Genomic DNA, 16,980 nt, shown 5'->3' with positions numbered 1-16,980 from the left:
TAACTAAGCTTTAAGGCAAGTTAGAGGTACTTAGTTCTATACTCCGAGGTAAATTAAATCTATTAGAATACCTTAATTTCTCTTTTAGCTTATGCCTTCTCGTTAATAGTCCTAAAGGCTTATTAGAGTATTACTTCGAAGGCCTTATAGTCTAAGTAGAGGTAATAGATATAAGGCGAGTATTAGTTAGCTAGAATTATAAGGTATTCCCTTATAATAGGTTTAAACTATACTATAGCATAGCCCTTAAGTCTCCCCATAGTATACTAGACTTTACTAATAGCTAAAGTAAACTATATTAAGTAATATATTATAAATGCCTTTAGGTAGGTAAGGAATATAGGTAACTTATAGGTAGTTCTATTAAAAGGTTCTAGGGGGGTTAGCTTTAGGATTTCTCTTATATCTCTTTTATTTATACTTATAGCTATTATATTACTAATAGTTTAGATATTATTAAAGTATTCCGCGTTTTAAATATATTAGTTTTTGCTTATTTTTTTAATAAGGTTATATATATTATTTATTTCGGCGCTTATAGCGGTAATCTAAGCCTAGAGTTATTTAATATCCTTATTATTAGAGTTATCTATATTATTTATTTTTTTATTTAGGTTAGCGGGGATAAGGGCGATAAGTATAGCTAGGTAATTAGTAAGTAAAACCTACTAATAGTTATTAATAAGAGTAACCTAAGTAGCTATTATATTTAATATTATTTAAGGTAATATAAGTAATTTACTAAATAAGAGCTATTAATATATAATAATTATATTTTTCCTAAGGAATAAACTAATTATATTAAGTTTATATTAATAAAGAGTTATTAATATTATCTTAAATAAGGGGGTATAAGTTATATCTAGTAATATACTTAAGTTATTAAGTATAACTAAGTTATATTAATAGCTAAGATAACTAATATATATAAAAGTATAATAAGTATATTTTATATATTTAGCTAGTCGCTAAGGCCTAAGTAAGCGAGGTTAGATTACTTACTAAGCTTATAGTAAGTAATATATAATCACTCACGGTTATAAGAGTAAGCGGCTTACCAGAGACGCGGATTAGGTGCCTATTATAGGTACGCGCGGCACGTAACCCTGGGTATGTCTAGGCTGTGATAACGCCTTAAACTATAATCCTATAGGTCAGGGATTCCCGCTTAACCTATAATATTTAGTCTAATAACTTCGAGACTACCTTCTCTCGACCTTTCCTAATCCTAAGAAACCTATATGACTACCCTATTGTTATCTCCGTCGTGACGCATTATGCCGCATACGTAGCAACTCTCCTTATAACCTCCCCCTACTGCCATAGGAGGGATTACTTAAGTCCCGTATAATTCTCCCCCGGAATAGGTGTTTAAGGTCTAGCTAAATGTTATATAGCTTAAAAGGAGGGCGCTAAGAGATTGTATTTGTTTAATCGGCAATTTCCTACTTAAAAAATCGCGTAGTATATACTTAGCTTAGTTATTATATTAAGGTTTCGGGCGGACACGATGTTCTCGCCTATATTATAAATGGACTTTAGGGGAATCCGCTAAGACCGAGTAGCGCCATTGGGACGAGGCATTTCCCTAAAGGGAGTAGCTCCGATGAGCCTTGCCGTTATTAACGTGGGATAGTTAGTAGGTGGGTTATAGATATGTAGTATACTTTCGCTAATCCCATAATGCATCGGGCAAGGTAGCTATATGTCGTGGTGTTGTTAGCTTACCTGACGGCGGGCGTAGTATTTAGCTCTTCAAGGATGCGCATCTGCTTAATATCCTCGGGATTAGTGAAACCAAGAGGCCTCTAAGGTAGAATCGTTCATGAGGTCTCCGCGTGAATAATCGGAGAGGTTTAAAGGGTTTCGGCATAGCTGGCTAATAGTCATTAAGTAGGTTTTCCATATTGAATTACTAGCAGAGATAGAGGTTAATTATAATACTTGAGACTTGTAGTAGAGGCATCGAGTAGAAAGTTCTTTATTAAGGCGTCGCGGAATGGTTGATCTTGATACCGTTGAAGAGGTCGTAATTGCGAGGAAAACTAGGCGGGTTCCGATAGGCGTAATTGACTGGTTTGGGGCAGCGCGAGCCCGTAGGACCTAAGGGGCGTCTAAGGATGCTAGATGGTCGTCTGAAGCCCCGAACAAGGAGACATGCGATAGGGGGAAGGGATAAGGTGAGATAAAGAAAAATATAGAAGGGAGGAAAAATAATAAGGACGATGGGGGTTAGAGTTGAGTTTTATAGAGGGCACAAAGCGGCGAGGGCGCTAAGTAGGGCATAGCGGGTAACGCTAAACCCGGCGGGGAAGACCGCAATACTAATATAATACTTAAAGAATATTCTTAATAGATTTCGCGCTTAATATAATTAATTCTTATATTTCTAAGGTAACTAAAGGCTATTAACCTTTCTAAGGTCTATATAATTATATTTAGGATTATAATTTATTAATATAATAAGCTATTTACCTTTAATTTATATTTTAAAAGTAAGGCTTTATCTTTATATATTTATTATATATAGAGCTTTTTTAAGAAGTTAATTTATTACCTTTAGCTTATTATTTATTCATAGCTCTTTTATAGATAGTAATTAAAGTTTTTTAATAACTTAATTTTACTATTAAGTATTATATAGTTACTATCCTTATCTTTAATTAATTCTTTTAATATCTCTTAAATCTATAATATAATCTTATTATTATATAAGGTTTAATATCTTTATTATAAAAGTTTTTAACTTTATTATATATATATTTATTAATATTCTTAACTTTATTATAGCCTATAAAGGCGATTAAAGGTATCTAATATTTATTAATAATTAAAATAATAAAGGCCCATACTTAGACTAGGGATCTTAATATATTATATTAATAAGGGTTATTATTATATTATATATAGCCGTAATAATACTATAATTTATTAAGTTAAGCTATTTATAATAAATAGCTAGATAATTTAATAATAAGGCTTCCTACCTTAATAAACTCTTTAAGAAAAAGAATTAGAGATATTAATAGCCTTACTTAATTAACTCTATTTTAAATAAATAAGCTATCTCTTAATTAAATAAAGAGTATAAAAACCCTAAGGGGAGCTATAGTTCTTTTAGTCTAATCTTTTAATTATTAACCCTTAATAATTAATAAAATTAACTTACTAAAGTATTAATTCTAATAAAATAACTATTGGTATAATAATAATAAGAGCTCTGTGATTAAACCTTTAATTAAATAATATAGGTAATATAGCTAGGTCTTATAAGACCCTACCCCTATATAGCGATAAAGAGCTTAATAATATATTATTAGATATACCTATTAATATATAATAAAGACTTAAAAAAAGAGCTAATAATAGGTTCCTTAAGTATATTTAATATAAGCCCTTATGCTTTAAGGATAAATATTATATTAACCTTATAATCTTTAAGGTTAAGATTATTATTATACTTTAATTTCTATCGGTATTCTATTACTATACCTTATATAGGTAGATTAATAAAGAGCTAGACCTACTATATTGCCTTATAGAGAAGCTAAAGTAAGGCTAAAAGCCTAGTAACTAAGAAATAAGGTTCCTCTAGGATCTTAATACCAATACCTATACTATGTAGTATATAACGCTAGCTATCTATCTTAATATAATGCGGAATGCCTAAATACCTATATAATAATATATTAAGCTCAGCTAGTTTAAAGATAATAAGGAGGAGGTCTAGAGGGGTTAGTTTTTAGGGGATTAGGATAGAGTTAGAGTTTTAGAAATTTAAAAGGATAACTATATAAAGGCGGAGGCCTTAGTAGGTAAAAGACATCTATTTAATTAAAATATTATCAGCTGAATTTATAGTTAAAATATATAATATATATAGTTTATAAAAAAGTATAATATAAAGTTAAAGATAATATATTTAACTAGAGCTAGGGCTATTCTCAGTAAGAGCCTTAAAATACTCCTTATATAAGCACCTATTATATAGGCCTATGAGTTATATAACCATTAAGCTTATAAGTCAGTCCCCTCGCTTTACGCTAATAATAAAATATTATATAGAGATATAATAAGTAATAGTTAATAAGGTAAATAATAATATAAACTAGGGAAAAGTCTTATATATAAAAAAAACTTATTTATTAAGCTATATATATAATTAGAGCTTAATTATTAAGGAAAAGCTAATAAATATAATTACCTAAGCTAAAATTAAGCTAGTTATTAATATTAATTAAATTATTTAATATAATATCTTAAAATTAAATTAATTATTAATAATAATTAAATCCCTTAATATAATATCTTAAAATTAAATTAATATTAGATTAACCCCTTATGTGGCAGCATCAGCTCCGAATTTGCATAAACCTCTGGTACACAGATATCCTAGCCTTAGTCAGATGACTAAAAAACCCCCTCTTAAGAAAAGAGGGGGCCAGGGAGGATCAAGCAATAATATCATCACTTTTAGCTCCACATCATATTACTTCATATCGTTCTGATCGAATGTGCCATACGCGATCCAACAATTAATTATTAATAACCTCTAGGCTTATAATAGCTATAACCTTAAAGAAAAACTATATTTTATTATTAGGAAACCTTAATCTATTAAACAAGGCTATATGCATAGGCTTAGTTAGAGGCGGAAAAAGGTCGCCGATACCTCGGCGAAGCCTCGGATCAGCAGAGGTGATCTCAGGAGAGCAGGAAATCAGGGAGAAAGCAGTAGTCAATACAACACAACCTGGCGAGTTTGACCCTACTTTCCGACATGATCCATCCTTCGGATGCGCCATAAGGATAATACTTTCAAAGAAAATCTTTTGCATTTAGCAGGCTATCAATCGACAAATCGTATCTAGCCAAACTAAAGTCCCTCTCGCCTTTGCCCTCCCAAACCTACCCAACATCGGGAGCTGTATTTGCCGGCCGATCTTTGGTACTTTCGAGAGCTTGCCCGCATTCACGCGCAGGGCTGCATGCATCTCCCTTCCCCATAGGGCTGTGTGGCCAAGGCGGTAAACCGTGCGGCTGAGCCACAGGGCACCTGCATGGTGACAGGGGTAGAGCGCCAAATGCTGCCGATTTGGTTGATAATGTGACCCTCTGAAACATGTACGGCGGCTCAGTAATTATAGCTTATATTTAGAGAACGCGAGGAATAAGATTCCATCGCTTAAAGAGGATATGTACTGCGCTCTGAACAGAATGCCAATAACAAGCCTACTCTATCTGAGACACGACATGCCTTGACGCCGAGAGTAACCCCATGTCACCTAAATGAGATACACGATGCGCTCTGAAGGCCATTATGCTAACAGCTTCATTTTAAATGAGGCTGAGAGTGTAGGCAAAGGGCCGCATGAGCCGCTTGAATAGATGATAGATTAACTGAGCCCGAAGATCGTAGCTCAAATCGAATGTTCAGCTTATGTGAGATAGTCACTGTGCTGTTGGTGATTTTGACCAAAGTGCATCCTCTAAAAATAATCGATTCACAAGAATATAAAGTATAGTTTCAACACAGAGAAGTTTGCTTGATTCAGATCACCACACTCTTTTATCAACACACTCTCTTTTCCTTTGATCAGACCAACTCTACCAGACTCAACTTCCAGTCCCAAAAGAAAAATGGGCTTCTTTCTTCTCCCTCTACTTGTTGCGGCCGTTGGCCAGATTGGCACGGTCGCTTCGCAGCCCCTTGAGCTTGCTCCACGAGCCGACAACCTATGCTCTTCAGGTGATGTCGAATTCATCGACCTCGTTAAAGAGATGTTCACGGGCTTCTCCATGAGCTACTGCAAGAATGATAAGCCTCTGGAGGAACAGACTTGGTCAACCCCCTTGTTCTGGGTGACAATTTCCTCATCGGCCGACGGTTGCACTGCACCAGCCGAGATGCCAGTGGATGCGTGTCTCGACGCGTTCAAACAATCCTTCGACGCTTGTGGCGTTGGATCCAAGATTTCGGGCACCAACTTTCTTTGGAATGGGCCAGATGGAACTTGCCTCAAATTTACGACGAAGACCGAAGGCATCGAGAGGTTGGAAACCAAGGTCAGCCACAACGAAGACCTCAACGAGGTTGACATCGGGGAGGGTCTGTACTCCTGCGATGACTACATGAAGCTCTTCGACAAAGCCAAGGACGAGTGCCTGGCGACTGGGTGCGACGTCAATAGGAAGGCGTGTGACGACCTCACTTGTGTGACCATTGATGGCACTGCGAACACGGGCTTGGAGGACAAATTCAAGAATTACCTCAACGATCTGAGGACTTTCATTGCCGCAACATGCAAGGCAGAGGCATACACAGACTCTTTCTGCACCCCCAACGGCGTTTGCAGCTCCAACAAGAAAGTCAAGGTTCAGATCCCGTCGTTCATCGGCACCTCTACGTCCAAAAACGATGACATCTTTGTTGCGAACTACAAGGTCACGTTCTCTCAAAAGGCACTCAAGGCTGGATGTGACATTGTTGCAACCTTGGTCGGTGCAGGTGTTGGTATTCTACCATTCGGTAGTCTTCTGGGTTCGACTAACGTTCTCTGCGGCGCCGCATGAAGGGGGTATCTTTGTTGCGAACTCTAAGGTCAAATTCACTCAAAAGGAACTCGAGACTTGATGCGAAATTGTCTCAACCTTGAATTGTGTTCTTTATTATAGTTGCGGCCCGGCCCTTGATGGGGTTGAGCTCGAAGATGGTGTTGGGGAACGCATTCCAGCAGTGGGCAGGGAAGCCATGTTTGATAGTTCGGGTCGAGGGCAGCTTCAACACGCCCTTTCGGATGGCTGCTGTAGAATCCAACATGAAAGCGGCAGCCGCTTTGTATAGATAGCTTTTGATAATAACTTCTTTCACACTTCTTCGAGCGATTCACTACCCTACACGTGATATCATCTCCAGATTGTAGAACATCACCCTGCCATCCAAGATCTCGGAACCTCCTCCGAATCCATCCCATCACCCCGTCCTCGGAGCACCGCCGATGATACCATGCCGGGGAGCACAAGCCCCAGGCCCGGGCCGGTGACTCTGTTTCTCCGTGCCCTATCATCTATGAAAAACGTCGGCTGAGCTACCGACGTTTTTTTTGTATGGGGGAAATTTTTTACGCTAGTAGACTATGGGGCAGCCGATATTTTTTTTCTCAACTAGCCGATATTTTTTAAAAAATAGGGTTCTAATAGGGCTAAGGCTCTAAGAAAGAGATATATATAACTTTAAGCTATAAAGATTTTAGAAATTAAGTCCTTTTTCTTATATCTTATTCCCTTATTTTTCTAGAATTATTTAAAGATAAAAAAGAGGAATTTTAATGGGGTAGTTAGTATAACTAGCATTATGCTAAAAATCCCTAACCACTGCCGTAACCTAGCTACCTAGCCACACTAACCACTATGCTAGCTATAACTAAGGTAATTTCTTAGCTAATAAGCTTTAACCTACTTAAGAATGTATACCAGAAACGCAGTGCGTTTCCCCTTTTTGGCTAATTAGCATCTAGAATTTCCGCCCCATATTTCCCCCTCTAGAAATATACTATATTTCTCGCAGAGCGCTAATAAAATTAAAAAACCTAAAACGCGAAATATATCGCGTTTCTGTCTTAGGGTTATGGTTGGGGTTAGTATTTACTATCTAAGCTATTCTGCCTAGGGGGTTTCTTCTAGCTAAAGAGATAGCTTATAAGGTAAAGAGAGGAGATTTTTCTAAAATAAGGGAATATAAGAGATATAAGAGTAAGAAGATATAACTAAGAAAAAAAGAGATATAACTAAGAGAAAGAGGTATAACTAAAAGAGAGAGATATAGCTAGGAAAGAGATATAAGATATAAGAGATAAGAAATAGATAAGAGATAAAAGATAAGGGATAAATAAGAGATAAGAGATAAAAGATAAGAGATAAATAAGAGGTAAGAGATAAGAGATAACTAAGAGAAGAAATTAGCCTTAGGAAGACCTTCTAGGGGAATTCCAAAGGGACCTAGCTAGGCTACTAGGGGGGTCTCGGGCTATAGAAGCCGCTGAGGTAGCCCTAGTCCTCATAAGGGCAAGGCTTATAGAGGAGTCTAGCTGGTTAGCCGCAAAGGGGCCAAGAAGGTCCTGGAGCTTCTTGTTACGCTGCTTTGTTCAGGCCCGCGTAACAACGGGCTCACGTGCCATTGACCTTTCGGCGGGGTCTCACAAAGGAATCCTTTGTCTTTCGCCACAGCTACGATCATCTTAGAAGAAGCAAGCTTCAGTATAATACAACCATTTTGCCTACCTAGCTTTTCGTGACCTTAGAGATCACAGCTGTAATAATAAAACTAAAATTTTCCTTAAAGGCTTATAAAATAACTAATATAAGATATAATTAATAACTCTTATTATTAATATTAATACCTTTTATAATATTAAATATAAATATTAAAGAAGTCTTATTATAGCTAGCTAAGATCTAGCTATATAGTTATAAATATAATTATATTATAAAATAAGAGTTAGTAATATTATAGGTTTTAGAGGGATTAGTTCTTAGAGTTAATATTAGAATTTAAATTAAAGAGAATATTAGCGCTAAGGCCTAGTGCTAGACTTAGAGGTGGATAAAAATCTATAAGTTTAATTAATTAAATCTATTTAATGAAATATATAATATATATATCTTAGCTTATATAAATATATAAATAATAATAATTTTAATTATAATTATAATTTTAATTATAAAAATAATAATTATAAGTTATTATATATTATAAATTAAATTTTATAATTAAATCTTTTTATAATAACTTTTTAAAACTTAATTTTTTTTAAATTATTATTATATTAATTTATTATTAAAATTATTATTATTTATATATTTATATAAGCTAAGATATATATATTATATATTTAATTAAATAAACTTAATTAATTATACCTATAAACCTTTATTTACCTTTAAGTCTAATATTAAGCCCTAATATTAATTTTTTTTTTAATTTATAAAACTCTAATACTAACTCTAAGAACTAACCCCTCTAAAACTTATAATATTAATAACTCTTATTTCCTAATATAATTATACCTATAGCTATATAACTAGATCTTAGCTAGCTATAAGACTTTTTTAATTCTCTTATTTAGTAATATAAAAAATCTTTATAGTTATTATAAGTATTATAACTTATACCTTATATTAAGTATTATTTTTTAAGTCCTTAAGAAATTTAATATCTCTATTAATAAGATATTTCCCTTTTTATAATTTTTAATTAAAAGCCTTTAATAAAAAAAGTCTTTTTCTAAGGAAATTAAATCTTTTACTAATATTATAATTAAGTAATAAAAAACTAAATAAAAAAAAATAATATAACTAAAGATAATAAGTTTAATTAATAATAAATTATTATATTATATATTTATATTAATATTCTTAAAGCCTTTACTTAATATTAATACTTATAGCTTATTATAGGTATTTTTTATATTTTTATAAAGCTTATAGACCTTCTTATTAAGATTATTATAATTATATTAGAAAATATATTAATAAATATTAGTTATATTATTTTAATTATTTAGTTAAAGGTTTTTATAAAAAGCTATTATAATCTCCCTAATATAGTATTTATTAGTTAATTAGTTATTAATTAGTTATTTAGTTATTAATTAGTTAACTAATTAACTATAGTTATATTAGTTATAATTAAACCTTTTCTTATTAGGATAATAAAAGTAATTTTAAACTCTTTAAGTAATTAAGAATTATAATTAAAAGGTTAAGATTAGATAAGAGAGTTACTATATAAAGCGGATTTTAATTTCTATAGTTAATTAAAATATAAGCTATTTATTATAAATAGAGCTAGCTTTAGTATATAATTAAAGCTATTAATAATTATATAAGTAAACCTTATTAATTTAAGCCTATTAAGACCTCTAGCTTTAAATATAAAGCCTTTATTATTAAAATTACTAAGATATAAATTAAAATAATTTAATTTCTATTTTAGGTAATATAAGGATAAGTTATAATTATTATATTAATATTAATATTAATATTTTTTTTAATTTCTTATTTTTATATCTAAGTATAATAATAATTTATTATAATAAGATAAATATTAAAATAGCTTTTTTAAGTTAGGGATAAATTTATTCCTATTACCTAATATAAGTATATCTAAAGAGGTATAGTAATTAGATATTTCTTAAGAGATAAACTAGTTATATTAGGTTTATATTAGTAAGGGGTTATTAGTATTATCTTAAATAAGTATATAAGTTATATCTAGTTATATACTTAAAGATATTAAATATAACTGAGTTATATTAATAGCTAAGGTAGGAATAATATAAGAAAGTATAAATAAATATATCTTATATACTTTTAGATAATATAACAACTTATAATAAATTATGACCTACAGGGTATAAGCTATTATAATCCCGCTAACTAGATTAGGGGGATCATGGCCTGCAGGGTGTGATCCGTCTTGATCCGTTCGTGATTGGTAGGATAATATGGGCCCTTCTTGTTACGTGGCCTGGGGGTTTCTTGGGCCGTGACAAGAGGGGGAAAGTCAAACTGCCACGCTTGTCAGGGGCTTCACTTAGGGCAGCCAAGGTCAAGAAGCTCAAGGAGGCTATTAGCGCCGATCAGTCGTAATACAAGGAAGCGCCAGACTGTTTAGAGATGTATGAGCAGTGTAATATAGCAGTTTGTAGCTCGAGAGGTTGCTGGTACTTCTATCATATGCTAAAATAGGTGGGGGGCTAGGTACCTTTGATTCGGTGCATTTTTATTGGCTCTCCCCCCTGCCGTGACCCAACCGAAGCTCGACATTTAAAGGGATGCGAATTTCACATGCTTCATACTTCCACAACGCAGCTGAACACAAACATCCACGGCAAGAATCTTTACGGGACAGTCCATAATCCAAATGGCATCTCCAACAGATTCCACATCTAATGCTTCAACCAAGGCTCGGAAAGTAGCCATCAAGAATGTTCGAATTTTCCACGGCGAGCAACTCACCGCACCCACGACAGTCGTGATTGATGGCGGAGTCATCGGGTCAGACACTACTGGAGCACAGGAGATTGACGGTGCCAACGGCGTGCTTCTTCCGGGCCTGATTGATTCGCACGTCCACCTTAAAGGCGAACGCCATCTACAACGAATGGCTGACTGGGGTGTAACCACCGCCTTGGGGATGGGAGAGTGGTGGCCAGAGAAGCTGCAGGCACTGCGTGAACGCGAAGGCCTCACCGACATCCGAAGCGCATGTATCCCTGCGACAACACCCGGAAGTCTTCACAGCAAGCTACTCCCGGTTCCTCCGGAAGCCCTCGTTTCCGGTCCGGGAGATGCTTCGAGCTTTGTGAGGAACCGGCTCGCCGAGGGAGCAGACTACATCAAGGTCGTTGCGGACCTTCCGGGGCCGGATCAGCCGACGCTAAATGCCTTGGTCTCTGCAGCCCATGAACAAGGGAAGCTCGTGATTACCCATGCAGCGACATATATTCCCTTCACCATGGCGCTTGCAGCAAAGCCAGACGTCATCACGCATGTCCCGCGGGACAAGACGCTTGACGATGAGTCCGTGTCGCGCATGATGACTGACAAGCCCATATCTGTCCCTACTCTAACCATGATGGGAGCTATCTGTAAACCTCTAGGCTGGAGCGCCATAATGCGACTGCTGTTTCAACCCTCACTCCTGTGGACCGTCATCAAGGGCAGGAGATGGTTTGTCGGGGCTGAATCGTATGAGCATTGCAAGGAGTCAGTGAGGCGTCTATACTGCGCTGGCGTGCCCGTCTTGGTGGGGACAGATTCAAACGAGGAGGAAGATTCTCCTTTTCAGATCCGCCACGGAGAGGCTCTACACCGTGAACTGGAGCTCCTGGTTGAGGCCGGGATGTCGACGGTTGATGTCTTGCGGGCGGCAACGTCTTTACCTGCGAAGCATTTTGGGCTGACTGATCGTGGGGTAATTGAGCCTGGAAAACGAGCGGACTTGGTGCTCCTTCGCGATGACCCGATCAACGACATCCGAGCAACGCGTTCAATCCAGCGAGTCTGGTGTGGTGGGATTGAGCATGTCAGGACCTAACTGCACTACTTCTTTTGTCGACTTCAGAGGTCGTATTGCTATTTAGTAGTTAATACAGTAGCGAGTATTCTTTATTTATGCTCAATGCTTCTAATGCTACTTAATTCATACTGAAGGCGCTTCATGGCACCATATAGGATCGCTCCAAAGGAAGACAGCCGCGTATCTGCCATATTGAGACAGAATATCGAACCTATGTCTCGGGGTAAAATTAGAAATAGGACTTCCGAGAAGGTCACCAATATACTGCTGGTTCCGCAAGCTGGAGCTGATTGTCTCGATGCTGCTGGAAAGGGGGCATGAAACAGCCGAGTGAGTTTGAACGAGCCTCGTTGCCGAAGACGTGACGTAATGCAACGTAGCCGGTCGTGAGCGAGACGTATCGCTCATGTCGATGACAAGGACGAAGAATATGTGGTGAAGAGGAAGATGTGAAGAGGAAGAAGTTGTGTGCAGGCATAGGTAGGTGCATCCGCCCCTTAAATACTTAGTATTCGGTACCACCCTATCCGCCTTATCATTCCACCCAGATAGCTACAGTTTACACAAGGCCTCAATATCGTCTCATAGAGTAACTAATGAAGCAATATTGCGGGGGTGGGAGATGATATATTATTAAAAGGTCCAAGTTACATATGCCTGAGAGGAGCACAGCACCTCACATAGTATCTTATCGCACTGAGCGTGCTGAAAGGATTAAGGGTCAGGTAAACGATAATAAGTAATAGCAGTGTGTAAAGTATAGTTAGATCTTATACCGCCGTAGTAATAGCTAGTAATAAAACCTAATTATATTAATATAAGTATTACTCTTTGGGAAAATAGGTCTATTTAAATAAATTATCTTATACGTAATGGAGGCATAGGGCTGGGAAAAATACCTATATGAATATATCGATTAACCCTTAGATCCACGGGGTTAAAAGGCACTTAAATTCGTTTATTCGCTCTGAGTTCTGACAACCAGCTTCTTTGTAATCTTCCCGTTCTCCAGGTCCTGGATGCCCTGGATGACCTTGCCCCAACCAACCCCATCGACCACTTCATACTCGATTGGTTTCAACGTGCCAGCAGCAAGATGGGTTTCCAGAGTAGGAATCCAACTGGCAATGTCCCTCGTCACCTCGACTCCAAGGGGCTCATCAAAACGGCAAAGGTGGCCAAGTTCAGCTCGGTACTCCTTTATCGTGGACGGGGTCTTGAACTCGGACCTGTTCTCTCAGTCAGAGGCATGATACTTGGGTCTTGTTTCAATAACGGCACTGACCAGTCATCAACAGTCGTCAGATACTTGGTCGTCGCCGTGGAGCAGGTCTCAAGCGCCTTCACCATCAGGTCGTAACCATATGCAGTGGCGTCAAACATCCTGGCAAAGTTGCCGCCAGTGATTGTACGAATCTCTGCCAGCTGCTCGTCAATTGTGGCTCTGTTATTGAACGTTGCCGCGGCACCATTTACAATAGCAACCTAGGGATGGTCTGAGTATTTTGGAACTAAGTGTAGGAAGCAACATGTGCAACTTACAGCGTTCTTGGACGGGGAGCACGACGCCAGGACCTTATATCCACAAGCATGGGCAATCTGGAATGGTTAGAAATGACGTTGAGAAGAACAACAGTTTCATTTACCTGGACTGCAAGCTGGCCAACGGTCCCAGTGCCTCCCAAAACCACAAACCATTCATGCTTTTCGGGGGCCTTGACACCGTCCTCAGGTAGCTTGAGCTCTGCGCCCGCCAAAAGGCAGAGACTCGACGTCTAGTCATGTTAGCATGTGAATTTCCAAATAGTCCTGAGTCATCCACAGTGTGTGCAAAACCAAGGTGATGGGCATCCATACCAAAAGTCCAACGCCTATGCCACAGGTAGCCTCGATAGAGAGGTTCGGGCTTCTCTTGAGAAAGACATCCTCCACAACAAGAAAAGTCTCTTGGAATGGGGTGAACCTGTTCTGGCCGAGAGGTGCACACCCAAAGACATAATCGCCTCGCTCCAGCTTCTTGCAGTCCGGACCGACATCGATGACAATGCCGGCACAGTCACTGCCGATGATGGCCGGCCACTCGTTGATAAGAAGGCCAGAGTGCTGCTGCATGGGCTCACTATGCCACTATCAGCCGCTATGGTCTTTTAACGGGACGGTGTTACTCACACAGGATTGATTCCCACGGCAAGGGACTTCACCAGAACCTGCTTCGGGCCTGGGGTTGGGCGGGGAATGTTATCGACGATGGTGTAGGGCTTATTGGGCCCTTCGATGGTGATTCCTGACTGCGTGGCCATGTCGAATGTGGTACAGGGACTTTGAGCTGGATGAACGCGAGGGATAGGTGTTGGAAAGGAGGTCGTAAGGATGGAACTTGGGCTCAAGACAACGAGCCTATATACCACTTGGCGCGACGGTAGGTTGCGGGCGTAGCCAGGCGCACCTCAATATTTGCGGCTTGCATTGTCCGGAGACAAGACTCGATACAGCAATCTTTACTGGATAATTCGGATATAATGGAATCATTCACGGTCTAATGCACAAGTTGGGTGGTGCGCTCGGCCAGTTAATTATCCGCTGCTGACATCTGAACATCCCATCAACTGTCATAAACCTCCATTCCGTACCTCGCCCCATATCACCCCTGTCATCGTGACCGTACCTGCGGGGAACCCAAAAACCCCTCTCAGATCCTTCATAGCTAAAATCACACATAATTCATTTTGCTCATTGCAATGCCCTCTCGAAAGATACCTCCTAAGATACTGGCAGTCAATATCTATAATGATAATAGTTTCATAACAGAAGAAAACAGCAGCCGCGAGCAAGCGGCTAATAATACATGCTGGCCTGAGTATCCCCAGCTGAAGACCGCGGCTTATATATGGCAAACCGTTTAAATAGTTAAATAAATAAATAAATAAATAAATAATTTATAATAGTGAGAAATATCTACCGCCCCTGCTCTAATACTACTTAAAATAATACCTATTATTATTATTATAAATTAAGGCTATTTATATAGATTACTTTAATTTATATATATTACTTATATAATTATTTTTAATAATAATTTTTTTTTTTTTAGGCTATAATATAGCCTTTCTAATTAGGCCTAGTTTATTAAAGAACTAGAAATTACCTAGCTAGCTATTTATATATATAATTACTTTTTAATCTTAGTAATTTAATTAGATTACTTATTATATTTATATATTATATTTATTATTTTTATATCTTTAAACTCTATTTAGAATTATATTTATAAACTTATTATTAAATCTTAATTTTATTTTATTCTTATCTTATAACGTATATGTATAGTAAGTGTCTCAGTCAAGCAAGTGTCTCAGCTATACTGTGCACTTAAAAACTATAAACCTTAAACCTCTAAAAACTGCTATAAAATAGCTAAAAACTAAAAATAAGTAATTTTATAAATCTAACTCTTTACTTAATCTAAAAATGATTTTTTTAGATTTTTAAAAAATCTCTTATATAGAGAAATAGTAATATACACAGTGTGAATACACTTTCTCTAAACTACCTTATAAGGGATTTTTTAAATAATCTTTAAAAAATATTTCTATATATTTTAGCTTAAAAGAACATAAGTTATTTAATCTTAGCTTAATTAGATTTAATTTAAATTTTTTAGAATTTTTTAAAGAAAATTTCAATTAGGTAGAAATCTCACTATAGGGTATTTTTGAGACACTTGCTTACTGAGACACTTGCTATGCATATACGTTAACTTATTTATTAAAAAGCTTAATATATATATATAGCGAGTATACTAGATAAGCGAGTATACTACTATACTATACCGCAAAAAATAGCCTACCTTAGACTTTCTAACTTTTTCTATAAAATAATTATAAATATAAAAAAAGTATTTTTATAAACCTAATATTTTAAGAAATCTTAAAATAATTTTTTTAGATTTTTAAAAAAGTCCCTTTATAAAAAACTAGCTAAGTATATAATATAAATAAGCTTATTTTTAAATTATCTTATAAAGGATTTTCTTAGAATTTTTTAGAGAATTATATAAGATTATATAATATATAGATAGTATTTTACTAAAATCTTATTAATTTTAAAAAGATTTTAAATTTTAAGGTATTTTTTAATTTTCTCTTTTTAAGTAAAAATATAAGCAGTATACTTGCTTAACTAGTGCACTCGCTATATATATATATTAATTTATTATTAAAAATACTAATATATAAGACTAGCTTTTAAGGACTTATAGGCTTTATATATAAAATCTTATTAAATAATAAATTAGATTTATAATATTATAAGGTTTTAAAAGGAAGGTATATTTAATATAAGATTTATAGTTTTTTAACTAAGAAAATAAAAGTCTTTTATAAGGATCTCTTTAGGAATTATTAAGAAAAATCCTTAAGATTTCCTAGGTCTTTTTTTTTTTTTTTTTTAATTTTTACCTTTTTAAGAAATTGTCTTAGATATTTATTAAAGTATTTAATATAAATCCATAAGAAATCCCTAGCTTATTAATAAGAAAAATCCTAAGAGGTTTTCCTAGGATTTCCTTAAGAGATTATATAACTTATTTTTATAGCTTTTTATAATAAATATTATTAAAATTATTATTATTTATATATTTATATAAGCTAAGATATATATATTATATAATATAAAAAACTAGCCTCTAGGAACTTATAGGCTTTATATATAAAATCTTATTAAATAATAAACTAGGTTTATAATATTATATAGCTTTAAAAAGAAAATATATTTAATATAAGATTTATAGTTTTTTAACTAAGGAAATAAGGATTATAAATTAGGGCTATTTTTATAGATCCCTTTAATATATATATTACTTTTATTATTATTCCTAATAATAATCCTTTTTTCCCTTT

At 35.4% G+C, this 16,980-nt stretch overlaps 3 protein-coding genes across 3 annotated transcripts; 2 read left to right on the top strand and 1 right to left on the bottom strand.

Annotated features, from left to right (window-relative positions):
• Positions 1–5,640: 5,640 nt before the first annotated feature.
• On the top strand, positions 5,641–6,573 carry NCS57_00513500 (uncharacterized protein; the record flags this gene model as incomplete). The annotated part of the gene is made up of 1 exon (XM_053055071.1): positions 5,641–6,573. One exon carries the CDS (start codon positions 5,641–5,643, stop codon positions 6,571–6,573), a length of 933 nt encoding a protein of 310 aa, XP_052914026.1.
• Positions 6,574–10,876: 4,303 nt separating this feature from the next.
• Positions 10,877–12,100, top strand: NCS57_00513400 (Amidohydro-rel domain-containing protein; the record flags this gene model as incomplete). The annotated part of the gene is made up of 1 exon (XM_053055070.1): positions 10,877–12,100. The coding sequence occupies exon 1, from the start codon at positions 10,925–10,927 to the stop codon at positions 12,098–12,100; it is 1,176 nt and encodes a 391-aa protein (XP_052914025.1). The 5' UTR covers positions 10,877–10,924.
• Positions 12,101–13,040: 940 nt separating this feature from the next.
• On the bottom strand, positions 13,041–14,382 carry NCS57_00513300 (PKS-ER domain-containing protein; the record flags this gene model as incomplete). Its single annotated transcript, XM_053055069.1, has 6 exons — positions 13,041–13,311; positions 13,368–13,567; positions 13,625–13,681; positions 13,729–13,857; positions 13,940–14,201; positions 14,252–14,382. 6 exons carry the CDS (start codon positions 14,380–14,382, stop codon positions 13,041–13,043), a joined length of 1,050 nt encoding a protein of 349 aa, XP_052914024.1.
• Positions 14,383–16,980: the final 2,598 nt, after the last annotated feature.

Source organism: Fusarium keratoplasticum, chromosome 4, assembly GCF_025433545.1.
Source record: "Fusarium keratoplasticum isolate Fu6.1 chromosome 4, whole genome shotgun sequence".
NCBI lineage: Eukaryota > Fungi > Ascomycota > Sordariomycetes > Hypocreales > Nectriaceae > Fusarium > Fusarium keratoplasticum.
The sequence above is the reverse complement of the archived record's forward strand: the minus strand, read 5'-3'. Positions and strand labels throughout refer to the sequence as shown.